General features: G+C 36.4%; 3 protein-coding genes across 3 annotated transcripts in view; 1 reads left to right on the top strand and 2 right to left on the bottom strand.

The window, feature by feature from the left end:
• Window positions 1–7863, bottom strand: part of LOC106136876 (enhancer of mRNA-decapping protein 4) — a 30143-nt gene extending 22280 nt beyond the window's left edge. The window contains exons 1-8 of the mRNA XM_060946179.1: window positions 7689–7863; window positions 6835–7040; window positions 6088–6194; window positions 4588–4694; window positions 3572–3717; window positions 2029–2225; window positions 1274–1386; window positions 204–514 (exon numbers count right to left, since the gene is read on the bottom strand). Of these exons, the coding sequence (XP_060802162.1) occupies window positions 204–514; window positions 1274–1386; window positions 2029–2225; window positions 3572–3717; window positions 4588–4694; window positions 6088–6194; window positions 6835–7040; window positions 7689–7723 (1222 nt within the window). The 5' untranslated portion in view covers window positions 7724–7863. The remainder of the gene's footprint in view (window positions 1–203; window positions 515–1273; window positions 1387–2028; window positions 2226–3571; window positions 3718–4587; window positions 4695–6087; window positions 6195–6834; window positions 7041–7688) is intronic.
• A 548-nt stretch (window positions 7864–8411) lies between these two features.
• LOC106136866 (calcium channel flower) lies at window positions 8412–21637 on the top strand. Its single transcript, XM_013337530.2, has 5 exons — window positions 8412–8557; window positions 8638–8758; window positions 11776–11983; window positions 13393–13500; window positions 16073–21637. Exons 1-5 carry the CDS (start codon window positions 8555–8557, stop codon window positions 16206–16208), a joined length of 576 nt encoding a protein of 191 aa, XP_013192984.1. The 5' UTR covers window positions 8412–8554; the 3' UTR covers window positions 16209–21637.
• Window positions 21638–23056: 1419 nt separating this feature from the next.
• Window positions 23057–24251, bottom strand: LOC106136849 (uncharacterized). Its single transcript, XM_013337509.1, has 2 exons — window positions 23812–24251; window positions 23057–23554 (listed from the first exon to the last, which is right to left on the bottom strand). Coding segments are annotated over exons 1-2 (273 nt in total). The 5' UTR covers window positions 24084–24251; the 3' UTR covers window positions 23057–23553.
• Window positions 24252–26009: the final 1758 nt, after the last annotated feature.

Genomic DNA, 26009 nt, shown 5'->3' with positions numbered 1-26009 from the left:
AGGATAGGCTTATAAACTTAGGATTCTTCTTTTAGGCGATGGGCTAGCAACCTGCGACTATTTGGATCTCAATTCCATCATTAAGCCGAGCAGCCGAAGTGGCCATTCAGTCTTTTCCGGACTATTGGCTCTGTCAACCCCGTAAGGGATACAGACGTGACCAATATGTATGTATGTAGGTACCTACAATACAACAAACTCACCCGCATCAACGATACAAAAACTCAACACCGGATACGGCAGCAGGAACTCCGCTATGTTCTTACAGTACGCCGTCGTGTCGTCCACATCCCACACGAGATTCATCACGTACAGTGAGCGGCTCATGAAGTCGGACAGCAGCAGGTAGCCGGCGCTCGAGTCCAGGGCGGCCTTGAGCCCCGGCGAGGGGGGCTCGGCGCCCAGAGAGGCGGGGAACGTGATCGTCTGCATGCAGTTCCAGGACTTGCACGACCATATCTTGATGACTGTGTTGTTCTCGGCGCCGGTCACGGCGAACTTCCAGAATTGTACGCTGAAATTGATGGTGTATATATTTTATTTCAATATTTTTTGTGTACATACATACATACATAAAATCACGCCTGTTTCCCGGAGGGGTAGGCAGAGACTACCTCTTTCCACTTGCCACGATCTCTGTGTAGACTTTTGTGTAGATGATATTTGACGACTTTTCTCGATTTTTGTGTAGACGTATAAATAAATATGTTTATTTAGTTAGATTGACCCGACGTAAAGTTCTCTGTAAGACACAATTAGGGTTGACTGGTAGATAATGCTTCTAGCATTAAGTCCGCCGATTGTGCTATACATTTGTATTTTGTACAATGAAGTTTAAATAAATATACGGTAAGTTTCAACATATATACATATAATAATCACGTCTTTATCTTTTGCGGGGTAGACAGAGCCAAAAGACCAATAGCCCACGTTCAGCTGCTTGGATTAATGATAGATTTCAAATTTAAATATTGACAGGTTTGCTAGCCCATCGCCTTGAAGAAGAATCCCAAGTTAATAAGCCGTCGCCTTTCACGACATCCATGGGAAAGACATTGAGTGGTCCAATTCTTTTTTTTATTTGTGTCGAGAGAGTGGCTCTTAAATGTTAATTTTATAAGCTTATACTTGTAACATTTGCTGTTGGTCATCCAAATTTATACAATAAAAAAAAATTTAAGGACGCATCCTGGACATAACTAAACAAACCTAACAGAATATATATTCTTTTAGGTTAGTTTATATATATATATATAGGAATATAGCTACTCACTCGGTGTTGTAATTCTTATGGTTGTCGAGGAAGAAGAGGCAGGAGAGTGGTTTGCCTCCGTGCGGCTGCCACTTGTGCAGACATCTTGGGCTCGCTTCGTTACGCATGTACACCTGTCGACGAAGTTGGTTAAATTTTAACATGTCTACTGGATTTCATCATCTGTGTGGCATACATACATATATAGTCATGTCTATATCTATAGACAGAGCCAACAGTTTTAAAGACTGATAGGCCGCGTTCAGCTGTGTGGCATAATGATAGAATTGAGATTCAAATAGTGACAGGTTGCTAGCCAATCGCGTCAAAAAAAAGAATCCCAAGTTTGTGAGCCCTAATTCGCCTTTTAGGACATCTATGGGAAAGAGGAGTGGTTCTATTTTTTTATGTATTGGTGTCCATATCTTCTTCTTCATCTTCGCCTTTTACCGTTATACAAGGTCGGCTTTGCTTATCATGCGGCGCCAGGAATGCCGCTGGGGTGTAAACTTTCTTTCCGAGACCTAGTAGTCTAGTGTATAAATGTAGAAATCAGACCATATAATAAAAATCATTTTTTACTTTAAATGGTGTGTAAGAATAATGAATCTTATTAAAAAAACGCGTCAATTCGTAAAAACGTGTCTTTTGTAAATGTGGAAGTATGAAAGTTTCAATCTTGCAGCTAGTTTACCGAGGCAGAGTAGGCGGCGTGCACGATCAGTTAGCTGTAGTATAGCTGGGAGGTGTCCTGGAGCTGTCGGCCGCACACTGACCTGGAAGAACATCACGCAGCCGTCGCGCGCGGCGGTGGCGAGCGCGGTGCCGTCGGGGGAGAAGGCGGCGTGCACGAGCGGCGCGGCGTGCTCGGCCGCCTGCAGCGCGCCGCCGCCCGCCGCCAGCAGCGCGCTCGCCGGCGACGCCGCGCCGCCCGGCAGCGAGGAGACGACTTCGCGCATGTTCCACATGCGAGCTGGAAACGACGAGGTTAATTAAGCATGTGCCACACTGCCGGATTGAAAAGCGTTTTCAGAAGGGTAAAGAGTGAATACGTTGTTGACGTGTAGACGATATTGCCGCGAAGTAAAGCGTGGATAAACAGTGTGGCATGGCCGTTGGGATTCCGATACAATTACACAAACGTTTTTATAGCGAGGTTGTCTTGGAACACAAACCAATAAATATATTAACATAATAGCCCAATTGGCAAGTGTTTTAAGCTAAAAAGACAAAGAACAATTTCGAGACGCTATTCGATCTTCTTCAAAATTGTCTCTGACACAACTAAAAGACACTTGAGTCTGTAGGGAGTCTAGAAATAGTGCGCTGCTAAAGAGCAAACGTTCTAGCAGCGCTCTCCGAACATGATTCGGCGACGATGACCGGAAGGTTGGTAGAGATAGAAGAAGAGTTCTATTCTATTCTATTCCATGGTTGGTGGTGGGATAGGTTAATTGTCTCTGATTAGCAAAGACCGAAGAAGATTAGCAGACCCATTTTGGAGTCACTAAACTTATGACATGAATCCATAGAGGCTACAATTGGATGACAAGTGAACGCTGATTGAGACAAGAAAAATGCATTGGTCAAGTCAATTTGGGCGTTAGTACCTAACTCACAAAATTCGTGAGTGAATTTAGAAGTCAATATAACTTTCCACCACCGTACCTACTTCTTAATTCGCGATCAATTTACAAAGGTATTTTTCAAACTCAAAAAAAAAAAAAAAGCATCGACAGACACATCAAGAAAGTCCAACTATCCGATGTGATAACCCTGGACAGATTAACCTGGCGACAATTAATGAGGAGACCCGACCGCAAATAATGGGATAATTCAATTTTTTTATTCATTATTATAGGATACTTCATATCGCTTAATAATTGTCAAAATTTTTGGTTTCACAACATTGGTTGACGTCAAATAAATTACTTAAAACTGAGTTTACTGCCGCTTCCAAGGCGTCAGTGCAGAAGAAGCGGTAAAAAACTGGTAACAAAATAAGAGTTGGACAAAGAAGAAGAGCCTCAGACTGAGGAGAAGTTACCAATATTGTCGTGTGGTTCCCGGCACCAATAAAAAAAAGAACAGGACCACTCCATCTCGTTCCCATGGATGTCGTAAAAGGCGACTAAGGGATAGGCTTACAAACATGGTATTCTTCTTTTAGGTCATCACCGGGCTAGCAACCTGTCACTATTTGAATCTCAATTCCATCATAAAGCCAAACGGCTGAACGTGGCCTATCAGCCTTGTCAAGACCGTTGGCTCCGTCTACCCCGCAAGGGATATAGACGTGATTATATGTATGTATGTTACCAATATTGTCGTGTGTGGTCAACAGCAGCCTGGCCACGTCATCGTCTTGTGTGTCGTCCTCGTCAGGAATGTAAGGGCACCACACCACGCGAGCTGATGCGCCGCCCACGCCCGTGTCTTCACGGATCTCCGCTAACAGTGTGCATCTGGAAGTGATAAGGGTACTGCTGGAAAGTCCACATCGATATTAGTGCATCTGGAAGTCGTAAGAGTGGTACTGCTGGAAAGTCCACTGTCGATAGATTATCGATATTTCAATCTTCTTGCTGCAGTCCCGGTTGCACCCTCGCCATTCTAAAGAGGAGCCCGGGGTAAGCCTTTGACCATGGATCCTGGATTGGGTAAGGTTTTGCATGACTCCCGTCTGACCTTCGCAACATTTGCAGGGGAACCTAACCCGTATAAGATCATATGGTTACAGATCCAGTTGCCAGAATATTCTCTCACGATGATTTCCCTCACCATAAGAGTATTGGTAAGTATTCAAACTAATGTACATACCTTTGAAAATAATCATTGGTACATGGCCGCGTCGGGATTCAACCCGATGCTTTTTTATGCACAACACCTTACCGACTACGAGGGAAAATATCGTGAGGAAACCTGCACATTCAGGAAACTGGTTTTGTAACCATGATCGATCCAATACGGGTTTCCAATTACTTGCACAGCTTGCGGAGATCAGATGGGTGTCGTTCCGTGTAAAAACCTGACTCACCCAATCCAGGGTCCATGGAAGGCATATTACCGGTCTCCTCTCCAGAGTGGTGAGGATCCAACCGGGACTAAAGCCAGGAGGAAGAAGTCGGCAAAGCTAAGTATTTAAAGGACTATAAATAAATCGATGAATATGATCAAAAGACATAAAACTCTTTGTGTTACCGTCTGACTGACTAACATCATACTGTCAAAACGACTAAGGCTTTATAAGATTAAGCTCTTTAAGAAAATGTGGGAGCAGTAGGCTACCCCGGAATTCCCATTACACTAGAGTATCCAGAAAAAAATATACAAACCTGATACCATCTGTGACCTCAATCTCGTGAACATAAAAGTTCCCCAGCTCGTCTATACACGCCAGTATCACCTGATTCTGAATGTGAGCGAATGCCAAGTCTTGCACCTGTAAAATAACAATATAATAAACAAACATACATACTTACTTGCAGAGTAGACAGAGCCAACAGTCTTGAAAAACTGAAAGGCCACGTTCAGCTGTTTGGCTTAATGATAGAATTCAGATTCAAATAATCAAAGAATGGAGCTGTCACTATTTGAATCTCAATTTTATCATTAAGCCAAACAGCTGAATGTGGCCTATCAGTCTTTTTAAGACTTCTGGCTCTGTCTTCCCCGCAAGGGATATAGACGTGACCATTAGTATGTATATATGTAAACCAAATACAGTTGAAAGTGGCCTTTCTGTTTTTCGAGGCTATTGGCCCTGTTAACTCCGTAAGAGATGAAGACGTGATTAAAAAAATGTATGTATTTAAGTTTACACATACAAAATTGAATGCGACACTGGAATAAATCACTAGTACAGTCAACTGCAGAGATACACATCCCTTGTACATACAAACTATTACCATATGGGTATCATATTTCTCTGTCCCTGACTGTACATGTTAATCTAACAGGGCAAGCATAATAAAACAATTTAAAAGTTCACGATTTTGCTGACACATGCATGACAAACATTTGTTTCTGCCAATTCATGGTGAACAAATAAAGCTTTGTTGATGTTATCAGAGAGTTGTTTATTAGCTCAACCAAATAACTGAATACATAGGTACATATGGTCACGTCAATATCCCTTGAGGGGTAGACAGAGCCAACAGTTTTGAAAAGCCTGAATGGCCACATTCAGTTATTTAGTTTATATTCATAAGATGTTATGCTGTTTGTGGAAGACTAAGAACAAAATATTTTAATCAAATAAAGCAAACAGTAAATGTACATACAACAAAATGTATGTAGTACATACAACATACCAACAAACAAAAAAAAATAACAGAAAAAAGAGATTAATGGAGGGAGCTTCACTTCCGACAAGAGTTAGGTCTTATATTTTAGAAGAAGCTTTTATAATAGGCTGAATTTGGCTTTTTAATTTCTCTTAACTATGCATGTTTCCAAATAAGTTTTCTATAACTATAATTTAAAGACAGTCAACAAGACATCATTTAAATTTTGTTTTAGTCTTTTTAAAACCTACTAATATGCTTGTTAACTGAAACTTGTTGTAAACCTCTGTGGTGCAGTGGTGGTGGTGGTGGCGCTTGTCTTTGATATAGTGGGTTCCAGGCTGGAATTCTGACCAGGGCATAATGAAAAACACATTTTTTCTGACAAGTTTGTATCTCGTAACAAAAGTTTCGAATTTACGTCGAGTTATAAATGCAGAAATTTATTAATTTATACTGTTGAAAATTGGCACATACAAACACATATCACACTTTTATTTCGTGTTATCCACTAGAGAAGATTTTTTTAGCGTTTAACCTAATACTTACCACTCCTTTCATTCCCTTGATGAGTGAGCGCTTCTCTGTCCCCGGTTCTGGGGTGTACACCACACGGACCATGCCACTCCAGGAACCCGGATTAAGCGGGTTTGTTGCTGAAAATACCAACAAAAAATTATTATTGATTGGACTACTGCATAATTTATATCTGTTTATAAAATCTGCCATGTAGTTCCCGGCATCAATAGGAAAAAGAATAGGACCACTCCATCTCTTTCCCATGGATGTGGTAAAGGCGACTAAGGGATAGGATTATAAACTTGTGATTCTTCCTTTAGGAGACAGGCTAGCAGCCTGTCAATATTTGAATCTCAATTCTATCATTAAACCAAGCAGCTAACATGGCCTATTAGTCTTTTTAAGACCGTCAGCTCTGTCTACCCTGCATCAGATATAGACGTGATTATATTTATGTTATGTATGTTATAAAATCTAAATAATTAAGATGACATATACACATAACTACATATAATCACGTTATATCCTTTACAGGGTTAGACAGAGTAGGCTCTCCCTTAGACACCTTTTATGACATTCATGGAAAAGGAATGGAGTGGAGGAGATGGTGCTGAGAACCACATGGCACTAAATGTACATACATACATACGGTCACGTCGATATCCCTTGCGGGGTAGACAGAGCCAACACACATTCAGCTATTTGGCTTAATGATAGAATTGAGATTCCAATAGTGACAGGTTGCTAGCCCACTAAATGTAATTAAGATGATTATACCTTTTATACAATATGCCATATATTTCCCACTCATGTGTATAGCGAGCAGCTGTCCATGGTAGAACTTAGGCTCCCAGTTGTAGTCGACCAAGTTGCGGAGTTTGACCTTAGAGCTGCCGTGGTTGTGGTTGCCAGCATTGGAGGTAACCACAACATCGGTTGCAAACACATCTGCGCTGCAAACGCCATCTCCCTCTGAGAAGGATCTGCAAGGAATGGTTAAACAGAGCTAGAAGAATTGATTGGTTGGTTGGATTGAGAAAACAGTCCATGGCAATTATAGACCTATATCTATAATGCGAGTTTTGTGCAAGGTGTTTGAGAAGATGATGCTCAATCAAATGCAACGGTATTTTAAATTAACAACTATTTCCATTCTCAACAATATGGGTTTATTGCTGGGAAATCCACCAATGATGATGATTTTTTGTATACCATATCTAGCGAACTCACGTTAAGATTTTTTCGATCTTCCCATTTAAACTGGGATACATTAGAGGCAGCATGAGCAGGCTTTTGTCATTTCTCTTATTCTGAGATCAAAAAGGATGACTGTTTATTTTTAGAAGTGACAATTGAATCATTCATAATGTGTTGTGTGATAACTGTCGAAGGTCTGCCAGGCTAGCATAGTGACCTTGAACAAAATGACAGTAAACAGAGAAGCCAAACGATGAAGGTAGGAGTCAAGACTCAAGGATTTGCAACAGGTTATGAAACTTTTCATGGTATAAATTTTCTAGGAAATACTATGGGAACGAAAGATTGTAACGACATCTCCGATGAAAGTTACCTTTTTTGATGAAACATCAAAAATTGGCACTGTAAAACAAGTTATGATCTAATTCACTTACATAGTTTGGGTAGTATCTGTTAGCTTCGGAAGCATTGTTATTGGTTGTTATGCTCTTGAAATCCTATAATTGCCGTGTGAATTTCATGGAAACAGCAGATTTGAAGAACAATCAAAACTTTGAGAAAAATTATAGAAAAAACGCAAACTGCCGATGCCGACAAGCAAGACCGACATGAAAATGCGTTTTGTTCACAAATTATAACTATGTGACTTCTATTACATTACCAACTTTTTTGTAAAAATGAAGAGACAGATGGATTCATTTTTAAGTGTATTTTAATTTACTTGATAGTAAACTCGATTGTAAAATATTTTTAGTGTGAATTTAAATCAAGTAAAAAAATAACTTTAATGTAAAGGGACTAGGAAAATAATTAAACGCAAATAAGTTTGTTCTAGTTGACGCAAATCGTAGGTAATAAAAGCTTTTAAAAATATTGTGTCGTGACCAGCATGCTAATGTTAAGACTCGCGGGTCTAAGCCAAAGGACAAAAACTTGATATAAACACTCGCAACGAATACTTACAGACAGATAGATAAAAAATTTAAGAATTAGAATCGATCTAGGAACAACCCACCACGTATTTTTTATTATTTTCAATGACCCTTCTACATATTTATTATAGGTACAGTTAGATGTCTTTACACTGATAACTAAGGGTATACTGATAATTTTAATGTGAGTTCGATTAAAGAAAATAGCAACAGTCTACTTGGGCGTTCCATCCGGTGTAGTGTGGTGTTGCCATGCCACCGTTGCCTTTTGTCTTTGTGTCATTGAGAACAGCCTAGTAAATAATCAAGTTGACAGCTGGTCAGTGAGACCTTTTGTCAAAACGGGGCAGTGAATTGATTTTTCGAAAATGGTAAAAATAAAATTATTTATAAAATCATCCATATTCTGGTATTTTTACCTATTTTATTAAAATGTGTGATGTGCTTACAGTCGTTCACCGACAAGATAAACATGATGATGTCCAGGCCGGGGGGCGACAACGTTCAGAAGGATGACGTTCCCTGGTGGATGCGCTACGGTGGACGAGGCCTGGGGACTGTTGGCAGCTTCTGTTCGTATTTCTTTGTTATAACTTTTATGTCTAAACTCGTAGAATATTATATTACTGGGAGGATGATCCGCATTTTTAACAGAGGTGAATGCTACACTAGATAAGGTGATAAAGATATCATAAAATTAATTCATAATTAACGTTATTAGATTTAGAATAAAAAATAGGTAGCATCTTATTGTTTTATATTATATTCATTTCATTGCAGTCACAGCAAGTTGAAAGGGGCAAGAGATAATGAGTATTATGACATGGACCATTTAGTCCAATCAGGACATTAATAAGATAAAGGCAATTCTAAATCCACACAGCAATAAACAGAGCTGTTGTTTATTTTTCCATTGTTCTAAAGCAAGTGACAACGCTAATTGCACTAATATCCAAAGGGAAGGGGAAGATTTGGGGAAATTATGTGTTTATATAATAAAAATAAGCATTTTTAATTGTTTCTGCTTTACTTCTGTATTAGGATGCACTATCATTTGTGAAAAAAAATTGTTCACATGCAGTCTCTCTCTCTCTCATCCTAGTTGCACCCTCTGCTACAATGCAACATGCCTTATGTTATATATAATTCTCAGGATTGTATGATTAATATTGAATTATTGATATTGAAAAAAAGCTAGTATTAAAATTTCCATAAATGTACTAAAATCCAATCATGAAAGTTTGTTGATTATGATCAGGTATTCAGCAATGATCAAGTTCTAATACCTTCTGTTGGGTCTTAAGGTAATTTTTCACATTGAAAATATTTTTTTATACATTATAGCTGGCTCATATCATACAGTCCACCAAATGGTTATTGAGAATTAGGGTCATAATCATAATCATTAATTCCTTGAATATGGTTACAATTGAAAGTCGATAAAAAAAAATTAAATAAATAAAAAATATAAAAATGATAATTGCAATATGCTAATTTCACTTTTTCCCACAATTTCAACTTTTCTTAGTTCACTCTTGCTTTGGTGTCTGGGGTCTGCTTGAATTCTATCATTTAACCAAACAGCTGAACGTGGCCTATCAGTTTTTTCAAGACTGTTGGCCCTGTCTACTCCGCAAGGGACGTGATTATTTGTATGTATGTATTTAGATAAATGTACACAAGTAATAACTAAGGAAAGGCCGTGGTCGTCAACAAAACTTAGCCACACAAATGATAAGCAATATTATGGAGCGTTCCTTGATATAAATGAGCAATAAATGCAAATAACAATTAATTGTGTCTGCTTGCGGTAACGAATTGTTTAATTATTACATAATTTGGATTTCTACAAACGCAGACGATAACACTGAAAACAGTTTTACAGTTTAACACATCAAAAAATAAAACAATCTTCATAATCATCTTGTCGATGTTAAAGCCAATAAAAATATAAGATACAATGAGCACATCCACTCCCTAAAACCGTGTTACTGAATCATAAAAATGAGAAAAACACATCTTTGAAAAGACTGATTGAAAAGACATGGAAACAAGCTTAGGCACGGAAAACTGAGTATGTATATACCTACCTGTTACTCGGTATCAAAAACATATCTGCCCTAAGCTGAGGTCATATGGGTAAATAGCGTACTAAGTCGTCACAAACCGCCCAAGATCGTGGTGAAGACGTTCGCGACAATGAGATTTTCTAGGTAGAATAGAATAGATTTATTTTCAAAATTGGATACAAGGTATCACTTAAATCTATTTATAAGTACTGCCGCTTCGCATGTGTTGAAGAAGCGGCGGAACAAAATACACTGCAGTATATCTATGGTGTAATAAGTCTTTACATCATTTCTTTATCCCTTACGCAGTAGACAGAGCCAACAGTCTCGCAAAGATTGAAAGGCCATGTTCAGCTGTATGGCTTAATGATGTTATTGAGATTAAATTAGAGTTGATTTGACAGCGCATCGCCTAAAAGGAGAATTCCTAGTTTATATTTTTATTGTTTTCTGTTTTTCTTTTTCTTATGGTGCAATAAAGAGTTTATCTTTCTATCTATTAGTCTTTCCCCAAGTCGTCTTTAACAACATCCATGGGAAAGTGATGGATTGGCCCTATTCTAAAGTCCATCCAGACAATAAATTTAATTCCGTTATTGCTCTTTCGATATGGTTTACTATAAAAGTTATTTATGTTTGCCGTATTTTTTATAAGGAAAAACCTTAAATAAGACAAATAATGGTTTTCGTGCTGTCTGCTAGAGGTGAATAGATATGGTTTTTTGTCTTATCGAACAAGGTTTTCACGGCTTTGTTGACCATTTGTCGGAAGAATCTTATGAGATCTACGGTTTTTGTGTAAGTAGATATCTATTGTAGCAAGGTCAAGGTTTTACTTAACAATAAAAGGACGTAACTTAAGACATTTTATAGACATAAAAAGCATATTGGGTATGACATTCTATCTCAATTCTATCATTAACTTCTCAGCTCCCTAAGTCCCGATCAGTGCACTGGCCTCAACTGCTTAAGCTCTGATGAGCGCTCACCCTTTTTTATTTTATTATGATTATTAAATGCATTACTATAAGTTTGGAAATACTCCTTTTTCGCTCGAAATATTGATTTCCCGCGGCAGTTGTTTGGTATGTCTCAGAGGTTAAACCTTGTTAGGTTTAATTTAACATGGCCTATCAATCTTTCAAAACCGCTGGCTCTGTCTACCCGACAAGAGATATAGAGATGATTATATAAATAAACAATAAATAAGTGCCTCGGGGTTTAAAGCATTTCCAATTTACATACACACATATAGTCACGTCTATGTCCCTGAGCCTTGAAAGACTGAAAGGCCATTTTCAACTGTACAGTTTTATGATGAAATTGATATTCGAAAAAGTGGCAGTTTGCTAGCGCGTTGCCTTTGAAGGCGGTTAAAAAACGTTTGTTTCGTGATTGTCTTCGGTGTTATTAACAAAGTCGCGTTAAACTGTAACATTAAACTCAAAGACAGCTATTATTATGTCCAATAAAATTTGACATCTGCTAATGTGATTTTAGTGAAAACATTAACATTCCAGTTGCCATACTCTTCGGCCTGCTGAACTGCACCGGCATCCTGTACCTGAACGTGCAGTGCCTCATCGCCGGCATCTGGCAGATGCTGGCCGGGTTCCTGGTGATAGTCTGCGAAGCCCCGTGCTGTTGCTTTTTCATAGACTATGTACAGACCCTCTCCGATAAGATTGACTCTCGGCCTTATTGGAATAAAGCGGTTTTGTATTGCGGGTAAGTGGTAGAGTGGGTTTCTGGGTCCTGGTGATCATCTGCGAAGCTCTGTTCGGCTGCTTCTCAAAGACTACGAGCAGACATTGTCTCACAAGATATACTCCTCGCCTTACTGCAATAAAGCGGGTTTTGTTTTGCGGGTAAGTGGCAAACTGGGTTCCTGGTATAGGGATTATCAGGCAGACGTTAGACTTCGAGCAGACATTGTCTGACAAGATAGACTCTCGGCCTTACTGGAATAAAGCCATATTGCGGGTTAGTGGCAGACTGGGTTCCTGGTATAAGGATTATCAGACAGATGTTTGATTGGGTCCTGGTGATCATCTGCGAAGCCCCGTGCTGCTACTTCTCAAAGACTACGAGCAGACATTGTCTGACAAGATATACTCCTCGCCTTACTGCAATAAAGCGGGTTTTGTTTTGCGGGTAAGTGGCAAACTGGGTTCCTGGTATAGGGATTATCAGGCAGACGTTAGACTTCGAGCAGACATTGTCTGACAAGATAGACTCTTGGCCTTACTGGAATAAAGCCATATTGCGGGTTAGTGGCAGACTGGGTTCCTGGTATAAGGATTATCAGGCAGATGTTTGATTGGGTCCTGGTGATCATCTTCGAAGCCCCGTGCTGCTACTTCTCAAAGACTACGAGCAGACATTGTCTCACAAGATATACTCCTCGCCTTACTGCAATAAAGCGGGTTTTGTTTTGCGGGTAAGTGGCAAACTGGGTTCCTGGTATAGGGATTATCAGGCAGACGTTAGACTTCGAGCAGACATTGTCTGACAAGATAGACTCTTGGCCTTACTGGAATAAAGCCATATTGCGGGTTAGTGGCAGACTGGGTTCCTGGTATAAGGATTATCAGGCAGATGTTTGATTGGGTCCTGGTGATCATCTGCGAAGCCCCGTGCTGCTACTTCTCAAAGACTACGAGCAGACATTGTCTGACAAGATAGACTCTTGGCCTTACTGGAATAAAGCCGCTTTGTATTGTGGGTAAGTGAGTAATTAGTGTGACGTGTTTTTATTTTATGTCAAATTAAAAAAAAACAAGAAATGTTTAAGATGCATCTGATGCTGATGTTATTTTTAAAACATAAAATAAAATGAGCACATTGATATAGTATCATTTAGACTCTGTTTAATCTAATTCTTATTTTTCGTTTTAAACATGATAATCTTAACTGCGGCCGTCATACAAATTGTAAACATGAATGTTGGATTCTCATTCGCAATCTTTAAATTGAGTTTTCAACAAAGCGACAACACCCTCTTTCACCTAATTGTTCTAAGTTTGAAAACGGGTTTCGAGAAAAACGGGTAGTTGTAAGTTTGACGCGGATCGAGCTGGTAACACCTATTACTCAAATGAATTGTCAAACTTATTCTGACATTATACTGATTATAGATTGGCCGTGCCTCCCTTCCTGATGTGCATCTCCGTGAGCACGTTCCTCGGCAGCGGCGTCATTTTCGCGACCGGCGTCATCTACGGCATGATGGCGCTCGGCAGAAAGTGAGTATTGACCGATATGACCACAAAATTAACCTATACTAACTGGGAGCCATACTCTGTGTTACTCTTCACACAGATCGAGTTCCCCTTTACACAGATTTAGTTCCTCTTCACACAGATTGAGCCTCGAAGTACTTATATTTCCTAAAACAAGTTTCGAACTTCGAGGGCATTGAAGATTAGCTTTCCTTGATTGGCCTGGTATGGTTATCCTTGAATGTTAAGACACACGTGTAAATAAACATCATAGACCTCAGGTCAATTAGAAAAAGTTCTTTTTCCATCACGCCCTGACCGGGGATCGACTTCGGAACTTACTTTGTCACAGACAACCGCAATACCGCTGCGCCACAGAGGCCGTTAAATGAAAAGGAAAAGCTAATTTTTCTGACTGTCAGTAACAAAACTCATATTTCCATAGTTCTGATTTGGTAACAGTTTATACGAACGTTCTTGTCAGATACGGAACGGTAAAGAACTAGATTTTCATAGTTTCAGTGCATAAAAATATTATGAGGGTAGATATGTAGACTTTCGGCATACTACGTTGGCCCATGTCTTTCGGAAACGAAAACTACTTGGGGAACAGGTATCAGGCCATGCTGCTACCCCAAGGCCCAGGTAGAAGGGGCAGGCTGAAAGATGCTGGACGTCGCAAAAGATAATGTGCGAGCCAATGGACTGAAATCTGAGGACGCGGAAAACCGGACCAAGTGGAGAGAGAAAGGAAGGTCGGAAGGTGGACCCCGGGCCCCGAAACACTCCTGTGGAGGGTGCAACCGGGATCACGCAGAGATTAGAAATATATATATATATATATATATAATAAAATATAATATATCGACTTTCAACATACAACACACACACACATTGATAGAGTTGAATTATCTAAAACTAGCTGTGCCCGCGACTTCATCCGCGTAGAATAGTTATTTTGGGCATCATTGAAGCCCTCACATTTTCCATTATTTCTTCGCTCCTAATAGTTGCAGCGTGATGTTATATAGCCTAAAACCTTCCTGGATAAATGGTCTATTCAACACAAAAAGAATTTTTCAATTCGAACCATTATTCCTGAGATTAGCGCGTTCAAACAAACAAACAAACTTCAGTTTTATAATATAAGGATAAATTAGTTACCATAACAAATTATTCTGGTTGGGTTATGGATTTTCGGGCTCTAAAGGTTTACCACTATGCAACTGGATACTCTCAAATGGCAAAGGCGTAGAACGTTTTAGTGCAAATGAAAATATGTATAGCTGAATGACAAGAACGATTTTCGTGTGAACTATTACCAATCGTCATGTTATTTGGGATTGGTGGCGGGCTTTGGGAATCGGCTTTAAGTAACACTGCCAAAATTACTGGTAACATTTAGACCTACAGCTTCTAAAAACTTTCCCCTTAAAGACAACCTCAAGTGTTAAGGTTGTATGTATGGAAAATATTAAAAGCTTTATCGTGACCGAAAAATTAATAACAAATGTTTTATTACATTGATCGTTTTGATGTCATTTGTCGTATATTTGTCGCATACAGGCTGTATTGTAACCAAAATCTCAGAACCGCCTTAACAACAAATTAACTGTCTAACATAGCTTGAGTATTCAAACCTTTTAGACCTTATTAATACTTAAGGTTATATATGTGAACCTAACTACTATAAAAAAAGTTGTGTGTGTGTGTGCGTTTGTGTGCTTAACCCGGCGTGGGCGCAGGGGCTCGCGCGACGACATGGCGGCGATGGCGGGCGGGACCACGCCCCCCGGCGGCGCGCCGATGACGTCACAAGACCACAACGTCACCCTCATGGAGGACCCTGACGTGTGGCGTCCTAACTAAGTAACACACTGTTGTCTCGCTCTAGCGCACGCATGCTACACACGTTTCATGTTTTGTGTCGCACTCGCACGGTAGTCGGCTTTTATTGTTTTGTTTGCGATTAGTTAGGTGATGTTTGATGGTGGAAAATTGGAAAGCTGATTCTGTTTTTTTTTAGGTTTTTTTTTCTTTTGTACTGAATATTTTCCTTTTGTTTTGGTACTTTATATAGTAATTTGCATGAACGAACAAACATTTTTGGTAGGTACAATTTATATGTTGATAAGACATTTAGAATGCTTCGATGGTGTACATAGAGCTATAAAATCTTATCAAAAGATTAATTACTCACTGCAAAAACACTGGTTTATCAATAGTTTTATCAGTTTGTTTATCTTTGATAAGAATAGCTTAAGAAATGTATGAATGCTTTTCCAGCGTTAGGGTTTCTCTGAAAAATCGGGTGAAAGGTTATAAAATTGCACATATTAAATACGGGAAAATTGTTTTATATTTTTTGGAAAAAGGTGAAGAAGTCAGTTGAATCGAAAGCGATAAGATGACGAAGCATTCGACGATCAAAATGTCTGTCTTTTGTCCCACAATCTTATCACATTTTTAATATACACGAATCTCACTTGTTTTGTCGAAATTTGAATTTGTAGATTTAATATTTGATAAAAAGTGAAGGCTCACAGCGAATCAAAAGCGTCAAACGTTCGTAACAATTCAATTGTGACCTTCCCAGAGCCTCAAGAGAGGATATGATATCGTCGGCGGCGAACCTAGAGGCGGGACTGGGCCAGCCGACGACAGCGCCCCGCGCCAACCTCGTCACGAACGAGCAGCCCGTCAGCTTCACCGGAGCGCCCGTCACATACTGACCTCGACTACCGTGAGTCTCTCAATCAAGCAAAAACCCTTCGCGCGTTTCATGCGATCCTGGTACTCTAGCGCTGGGAACAAAGCGATCGCCGCTGCTGATCTCTACTTTATTATTTTGAGCCTTTTATTTTTACGCTTCTGGCACACGCTGTGTGAGCGACAACATTGAGTAATTTTTTTTAAACTAGCGAGCTGAAGCGTGACCTCCGCTTTTTCTATGCGATCCTGGTACTTTCCACAGCTAATCAAATACTTTTATGCCACCTTGGTGATTATGTAGTCCAGTGTATAATGAAATTGACATCAGTGAGCCTCAACAAAGTTAAGGAGATAAAGCAAAACCTTCGCTTGTTCCATGCAACCCTAGTACTTTAGCGCTGGGTTTAGGAGTAATCAGCGTTACTGACATACCTACTGCCTTTTGAAAAACTTATATTTTTCATACGTTTTGCGCTCCTAGGAGCAACATCTTGTACGATTATGTAATTTATTTAGACAATTTTAAGCATTTCGGAAGTAAATTTACTGAATTATTGACGTCTGAATCGAGTTAAGTGGAATTAAATTAACACAGGAATTAAGTGATCCTCACGTCTTCAACTTTATTGACATAAATGGCCGATAAACGCGCTTCTAACGTAGAGCGCCAATCTATTAAATGTAATTTCAAAATATATGTCTCATATCACTTATAATACATAGATAACTTAATTGATGTTGATTGTTAGTAACAATAATAGCAAAGAAACTTGTGTAGAAATAAATAGATTTGATTAAAAAACATATCCGAATCATATATTATAACCTAGTAAATTTCATTTCAATTCGAAAGTAAATCTATTGCATTAGATAAGTAATTTGTAAATTAAGAATCTACGAAGTTGTTGATTGCAAAAAATTAATTAAGACAATTTTATGATAAGAAAGTATGTATTTATATGTATAATAGTAAAATGTCAAAAGTAGATATTGAAACAATATTTAACCAAATGATTCGTATTGTAATTGACAGTTGCACATTGAGGGCGTGAGGATCATTGATATAATTTATACGGATATCAACCTTGACTTTAAGGATTTAAAGGTATAGCTGAACTGAAGTTTTGTGCAAAACATGCTAACTTGTGAAAAATTTGGGTCATCTGTACTGTTTACTAGAAAATACCTATGTTTTTCCATTAACTAATTTGATTGACTGATTTCTTGATATCAAACAACTTAGCAGATATTTAAGGCAAGTGTGGAAAGACATTATTTGAGCTTGCGTGCACTACCTTATAGACCTCATCTTGTTGATCACCAGGCAGATTGAGGATAAACGTACTCTTATTTTCAATAATAAATGCAGGCTGACTTAAAACATGGAGGGCTACAAATTTTATAGTAATCAAAACTACAGCTATCATATTTTCTAAGGCATGTCATTCAATTTTATCCCTAATGGAACATGAAATAAGTGCGAAATTTCAATTACCTTAGTAACGGTTAGCGTTTGATCACGTGTTTGTTCCAGTGTTGTCACTCTATTAATGTTCTCCGAAAAATAAGTTTGCCAAAATATACACTAATTTATTGTAACCATTATACACGCATATTTTTCGCAATATTTCAATTTTTATTATACCTTAGTAATTTATTTTTATTTATGAACTTAGAGGAGATTTTTACGGTGTTATGGGATATTTTTTAAATACAATTAACTAATATAAATAATTTATAAATACTTTACGAAGTTTATTAGACGTCTCCGTACCTTTTAAACGCTATCTAAATCAAGAAAACTGATTGTTATTTCAAGAAAATACGCATTTGCAAATAAAAATGTATTAAAGTACTAGGGAGGAGGTTATATTGTTGGGCGCAATATTAAAATGTTCTTGTTTCGACTGATTATTAAATAAAATGATTGACTGTATTATTTATTGGATTTTCCATATATTTTATTGCTTATAAATTAATAACCCATAACAGTATGTTTATATAAGCCTCAAACTAAAAACATTTTTAAAAATTTGGAAATGTTTTTACAAATTACTTAGTTCTTAATAAAAAAAATATGTAATTAGCGGAAATAGTACAAGATCACACTTCTGTTTTAACGCTTTACCTCACCATAGATATCTTGGGGTACCTTTAACTGCACAGTAAATGTTTGATAGGTAATGTCAAATTAATACAATTTATCATTAGTCTTATCTGAAATCGGTAGCCAATTGTTTTTAATATATTTAAAACGTAAACTTTGATATTGGTGGTATTTAAATCGTATTAAATGTTGACAAGATAAAATGTTCACTTAAAAAGAAACACCCGTTTATAGTTATTCAGATGAGCGTAGTAATTTTGCGGTGGGATCTTATACTATATGTCACTGTGTTTATTTGTTTTACTAAGTTAACGGCAGAGTGCATTTGCGCAGCTATATTTATAGTAATATTTAAATTATGTTATTTAATAATATACTACCATCAAGATGTGTTGCAATATTTAACAGCCTTATGTCATATTAGTCAAATTATGTTGATTAACTGACGTTTGACAGTTACGAAAATGTTACCATGCTAAAAATTTATCGTGAATCCAGTATATTTTAAAAATAAATTTTATTGGGTTTATAAATGATTGTAGTATATTAATAAATAAAGTTAATTCGTAGGTAAATCAATTAACGTAGATGAGGGCTGTTAATAGTGTTATGTTACGGTAAGTCAGTCTAGCTAAATGTTAGTCTATGGTAGACATTCATAATGGAACTTTTGTAATGTAGATATTCTTTTATAGCTAATATTTTACAATTTATATTTTTCGTAATTTAAAGTACTGGGTATCTTTGTGTATTTCTTTAAATAAATATTTTATTTATTAACGAAGACATTTGTGCAATTTGCAATAATAATGGGAAAATTATGATTTTTACTTGGGATTTTATTACATTCCAATAAGCACTGAATTCTTAGCGTCCCTTTTAGTTTATTTTTTTAAGATTGTTTTTGAAGACCTGAGGCTTTTTTATATTTTAACCTAATTACTCAATTTTACTGGTTGAAGAAGGGAGAAAGGCGTTATTTTATGTCTGTATGCACTGGTAGAGGTTACAGTCTTCCCACTCCTGGATCGTATCCGAACGCGGTTCCCAGTCTCCCTAAGGAGGTCGAAACCGGGACTAATCCTAGAATGATGATGACTGGTAAAGATAATATCATAATATACCGAGCAGCTAAAACAATCCAAAATGCATAATATTTATTAATCATAACATTATTTACATCACTAAATAAAGATTTTTGAAGGTTATTTTATTTGTGGTCAAGGGACCAGCGCTATATTGTTCATTATATAATTAAACATATTTTGATATTACAATCAAATATTGAAACAAAAAAACTTATATATTATTATCATGACTTTTCAATTTGTCAATAACATAATTATTTTATACAGGTATAGGTTAAAATCACAAAAATCTTTAGTTATTTTGAACTGCCTTCTTTAAAAAGAAAATATTTTTTTGTTAATCAACGCATTTTCGTAACAGATTCTTATCAGGTTTTATTCAACCAGGCGTTCTTGGTTTTAAAGTATTTCAATAAAAGAAGTCAACTCAAAGTTTTTTAGGTTTAATATTTGGTGTGTTACTGTCTGAGCAACTAAATTATTTTTTGTTCTGAACACTATTGCAATGAAATATGATGATATAAAGAGTGATCTCACGTTCTACATATAGTGTGCCAATAAGTAAATGTTTCAATAAAGTACATTGACTAATATCTACCTGTCCTATTCACTCGTTTCTTTACAAATTCAATAGTGATTTATTTTTAAAAAGAATTTGACGCAATTTATACTCGTAATGTGTACAAAAAATGATTCGTGATTAATGGCAACACGAATGTGCGACAGAGACAGGTACTTCGTGCTTTATTGAAACATAAAGAAATGGAATTTGATTAAATAATTATAATAAACCCGTACTCTTCCTTTCGCCTGTCCATTATATGTAACTTTATGCATATCAGTGTTAAGATTTGTTTGCTCCTAATAATATACTTTTATTTTTAAATCTATTTGTTTATATTCTAATTATGTAAAAAGTATACATTATGTAGTCACATAGAGCCGTTCAATAAATGTACTTCAGTAGTAAAATGGCGTTTGAACACAACTTTTTCTTACGATAATCTTGTTCATGTATTTTATATAAGTAATATGTGCTATTATTAAAAAAAGTGCTTTCTGTAGTTAATATTTAACTTACACACCTATCTTAATATCGGATTCAAATATTTCTAGTTGCCTTCATACTTTGGTTTTATAAATAAAAATCGCGTTTCAAGTTATCGTAAGAAAAAGACCGCACTACAGTCTGTTTTTTAATATTTAAAAAAGGTAAATATCGTGATCGGGGCGTCTTAACAAGTTGTCAAGGCATAATTCTTAACTTTATATAAGACATGCATTATCAATCCGTAAAGTTGGCTAGACCCCGGCATTTCATCTAAAGCCCAGAATAAAATAGAATATCTTGTTTGGCGATATCACAAGAGCCAGGTGCATAATTTATTTACCATTTTTAAATGACAAAACTAACTGACTGATAAAATATGGATGATGTTGTACACACGTCACTATAGATATCATGTTTGTTGTTACGTATTCTGTCAGATATTTTGATAAAATATTTAGGAAAATATTGTAAGCCCTTTGGCGAGTATTAAAAATGTTTATAAGACCCTAGTCTTTAGGTAATGTTTTTCTAGGTATAAAGGTTTTGCTCACGATTCAGCCAACATTATTTGTGAATATTTTGTGAGAGTTGTATGTTTTTGTAGAGTGTTGCCAGCTCTCTCGACTAAGGCCTCGTTACACTTCCAGATTTTATTTTCGATTATTTTAAATGCTGGCAACATTCACTTGAATGCAGATTTTGTGTGTTTATTTTTTATGTCCCATCATTATCATTTATTGTGATTTTGTAAAACTTTTTATTATAATCTTAATCTATTGGTATATATTTTTTTATCATCAGATCATGTGTATATTAGGAAATTGTCAGAATTTATTTTAGAATGTATATAATTGCAATATGTTAACATATAAAATAGTTACGCACGGTTCACAGCCCAAGAAACTTCTGTTGCAATGTAAGTCTCATGTTCAGAGCATAAAATCTGAAGTTATTATGTATATTTTTACCAAAAATATTAATTCAATAAAGATTACAAGAATAAAGTCTCTCATTTGGTATCAATTTCACATGAAATCGACAAGGACATTCAGGTTTCATGCTGTGAAATAAAGAGGTATGGTAAATTGTTCGTAATCGGTAAAATGTATACATAGTTGTTAGTGTAAGCAGTTGCAGTTATTTCTCGTGTCGACGTTACTGTTTAGGAAGGCATATCTGTAATAAATGTGTGTATATTGAGAATTGAATGTTTTATTTATCATGACCATAATTAAAAGATTGTATGTTACGAGTACCTATATATAAATAAACTCAAAAACTTTTGGACTGAATAGGCTATTTGACAAAGTTCTAAAAACTATCTTAGGGTATTTATTTGTTTATAAGGAGCCCTAAAAAAATAATTTTCTGCCTTTATTACAGCTATTTTATTAAAAAATCGAAAAAGAAAATGAAATATTCAAATATGCCGCCAAAACGCGACTTTTAGCAATATGGCGGCCATGGCATGCAGTGACGTAAATTTCGTGTAAATATCATACAAAGCTTTTTGGTGTTTCGATAAGTTTTAATTTTCTCTTGTTTAATTTAACTTGTGCCACGTCATATGTGTGAAAATGATTAAAATGAGTTCCTATAAATGTTGTGCAGTGCCTCAATGCACTAATACAACAATAAAATCTCCTACGAAACTGTTTTTTTCTATGCCGATGGATTTGAATATTCGCAAGAAGTGGTTTCAGATCATGATCTAAGATCAGTGGTTACCAAGATATACTTACATTGATGTTTTCACGTTCCTCAGTTCGGCAGCATAGAAATCTGGATTGTCTTTGAAGAAGACAATCCAGATTTCTTCTTCCAACCATTATTGCGTCTACTTTTGGTAGGTTTCGACTGTCAGCTTTCGCGGAATTGGTTTCCATTATTAAATACCTATGTTATCTGAGTAATCCTGATCGATCAAACACTTATAAAATCTTGAAAAATAATAGCGAACACTAAGGAACGGTACGATCCACAGTCTGTTTATGGATAATTGACGTCATAATAGAAATAGCCAATCACGTTCGTTTTTAGTCACGTGACAGCTGCATATAAAAACCTAATTTTCTGAGACGGATTTTGTTTAAATAATGCAATATTTTTATCTCGCGTTATTAGATACAAATCGCTCCAAAAAAATAATATTAAGACTGATGACATAAAAGAAATGTATATTTTTAATACAGTCAAATAGCCTATTTAACTAAATTTGGCACAAATCTTTCGGGAGTGACATAGGCTACTTTATTCCTGGAATTTCTGGGCTCCCGCTGTTATCTGTTTCCTATAAAAACTGGGCACACCAAATAGTGTCACAGAAGCGCTACATTGTGCCAAATTAAAAATTTTATACTATCTACGCTCAACTAACTGTCATGTATTCGTAATGTGATCTTTTTTTTCATAACAGCTCAAAAAAAATAACGCTCGTGTAAAACCTGGCTATACTATGGAAAGCTGTGTACACACTGGGTTGATTAATATGGTTTGTAGATTGAAATACCAAAGCCTACATTTAACAGCCAACAACATATATACCATGTCATTTTTTTTGGCTCTGTGTGTATGCAGATTAACATAAAGTATTACTATTACAAGTTAATCAAACAAAATAGGTAAGTATTACAAATGTTTATTTATATACAGTCTTATTACTAACATATATTTTCTTATACATACTTTAAACCAACATGCAATAACATTTGAAATAAAATTTTTAAATATCAAACCAAAATAAATTTCCTCTCATTCAATTTTATGTCCAAGAAAAAAATATATAATAAGAAATATGGAAATTTCAGAATAACGATTTGTCTCTCGTCAAATCACAGTTCAGAAGTGAAAGGAAAACTTGGGATTCATCAACACATCATAAGAAATTGTTTGTGAAATGTTTATCGTTGTCTCACTTAGTAGATGAGACAGATATTAATTTTTATCAATTCCCATTAATCCTATGAAATATTTTTTGTTCATAATAACTTATGATTTGAAATTGACAAACTTTATGTTGGTTTTAGGTATCTGTATGTTTTACGAGTGAATTAAAAATGATTACATTCTTGTCATAATATTTTTCAGCATATTGTCAGTCTCATAATAATGGTCGAAAACCTGAAAAAGAAAAAGAAAGTTTATTAAAATAACTGAGGAAAACAGTATCTTCCTATTGGACATTAGAGACTTAATAATAATTATCTTAAGAATTTTGTTTTTTAAAAATTAAGGGAGCTCAGTAATTTTTACTAGCTATGTAGCTTTTACATAAAATTATATTTCTAAAATTTATTCCGGAGAGTATACATATAATCTGATAGGTGTTCATAGAAAAAGAATAACAACTGCACAAGATAAACAAAACAGTATCTTACTATGATTTCTGTTTAAAAATCGCGCCAGTAATTGTTCCATGTCTTTGAATGAGGCATTGTTTTTTATCGGTCTCCAAACTCAAAGTGGGCGGCTTCAGATTAGGCTGCAGTTTACACGCCTGGTCAGATAGGGCCACGATGATGCCCGCTGAGTCAACGTGAGCAGTGCCCTTGGATGCCAGACACAGGCCCTGATGGTCCGCCACTAAGCATCCGTTCACGTTCGGCGTTGACATTATCTCTTCTATTACTTTGTCTAGTTCTTTCTCCATTGTAATATCTTGCTTGTTTAAAGTATATATTTATAAGTCACAGCACAGTTAAACAATTGATTTACTAATAAATCAAAGACAATTTGCTATAAAGAACAAAATGAATTTAATCGAAAAACGAAAACAAGCAAATTCAGCACAGCACAGACAGCATGACAGCATTTTCAATCAAAGTTGTCATTGACAATGACATATTCTTCAATGACATTGACGTTTTGTCTGAGATTTTTATTATCACATAACAGACACCGATTTATAATATACAGAATTCACTAAGTATAAAAATTAAAAATCGATGTCTTTAGTAACTATTTAGCTTCAACCTACCAAATTCATAGGGCATAGACTTCATGCAGGTAGGTAGGTTAAATAATTATGAAGGAATAACCTGGAAGCACACAGAAGATCGACTAAAAATCCATGTTAAGAGGCAAGAACGATGAAATTGTCGGCACTTCTTTTCCACTGATGTCGTAAACAGCGATTCAGACAAACATTAGAATCTGGTGTAAACTTCCAAGCTGGCCTTCACAGCTTGGGACTATTGGCTAAGACCGTGCATGCATTAGTACCTACCTATCATATACATTTAGGGGAAGTACCTACCTATAGTATACACTCATACAAAGTCATCCTTCCGTGTTTGAGTTATTAATTGTACAAGCTAGTAAGGTAATGTTTGTGTGTTTATACATCGGCGTACTTGTTTTGTTAGTTCTGGCACGTCTACATCTTTATCGCACTTAACTCTAATTATGTTTACTCTAGTCAATGTTAAAAAAAAAAACAAGTATCCAGGTATTTTATCTCTCAATTTTCGAACATGGATAAGGCGGTAGGCGATGTCACCGTGTGGTTTTAGAGGGTTCCAACCCCACATAACCCGTCAGGCTTCCCGTAGCCGGTACTGGAGTCCTGTTTTTTGACTTTATGATCTTGGAATGGGTTGGCCATGTTTTTAAACAAAGCGACTCCCGTTGGCCTCGACTACCTTTGCAGGAGAATCTAGCCCATATTGGTCATGGTAAAAGGTGCATTTGATTAATGAGCCTTAGTCGCCTTATACTAAATCCTTGGGCAGGAGATGGACTGGTTCTATTCTAAAATGCCAGGAACACGACAATAATCTCTTTGGATTTCAATTGAAATGCACGAGTGACTGATGCCGATTCATGGGCGCCTCAAGGCTTTGAAGTCGTAACAGGTAATTAGGTAAGTCCACTGACTACCGTATAGTACTTAGGTACTTCCTCATGGTACATCGTTAGAATTACTATTCTTATTACTTGATTTTTTTTTAATTTCTCTAGTCTTGTGAACAGTTAGTAAGTAACAGTTGTTAGTAGAGAGTTCAAGAAATGAATAACTTTTTATTGCGCGCTAAAATAATGGAGATATATATTATTATGAAATAATTCAAAGTAGGTATACCTAATTCTTGTTATGTATTCATTAGTTTTTTAAAAATTTTACTAGTGTTTGTAGATGTAATAAATATCTACAGTACACGGATGACGAGTCAACCGCCGGTCTAACAAAAGCTAATTACCTACGTAAAATTAGTGCCTTTTTTGCGTAGTCTTTTTTCTAATGGACCATTAGAAAAAGAATAGGAACACTCCATCTCTTTCCCATGGATGTCGTTAAAGGCGACAAAGGGTTAAACTTGCGATTCTTATTTAGGCGGCAGGCTACCAACTTGTCACTATTTGAATCTCAATTCTATCATTAAGCCAAACAGCTGACCGTGGCCTATCAGTCTTTTTAAGCCTGTTGTCTCAGTCTACCCCGCAAGAGATACAGACGTGATTATATGTATGTAGTTAACTAACTACCTGTTAACCTAAAACTGCCGTTCTTAGCGCTGCCATTCGTAAATACAAATTCGTTCGCAAACTCATCTGAAACGGCGTACTTAATTAAGAC

This window comes from Amyelois transitella, chromosome 2, assembly GCF_032362555.1.
Source record: "Amyelois transitella isolate CPQ chromosome 2, ilAmyTran1.1, whole genome shotgun sequence".
NCBI lineage: Eukaryota > Metazoa > Arthropoda > Insecta > Lepidoptera > Pyralidae > Amyelois > Amyelois transitella.
The sequence above is the reverse complement of the archived record's forward strand: the minus strand, read 5'-3'. Positions and strand labels throughout refer to the sequence as shown.

Bases quoted from the DNA above. Each gene is read 5' to 3' on its own strand.
- LOC106136849 (XM_013337509.1), bottom strand. From the start codon at position 24,083: ATGGAGAAAGAACTAGACAAAGTAATAGAAGAGATAATGTCAACGCCG.
- LOC106136866 (XM_013337530.2), top strand. The intron at 11,984-13,392 runs GTAAGTGGTAGA...TACTGATTATAG, and splicing joins AAAGCGGTTTTGTATTGCGG to ATTGGCCGTGCCTCCCTTCC. The intron at 13,501-16,072 runs GTGAGTATTGAC...TGACCTTCCCAG, and splicing joins ATGATGGCGCTCGGCAGAAA to AGCCTCAAGAGAGGATATGA.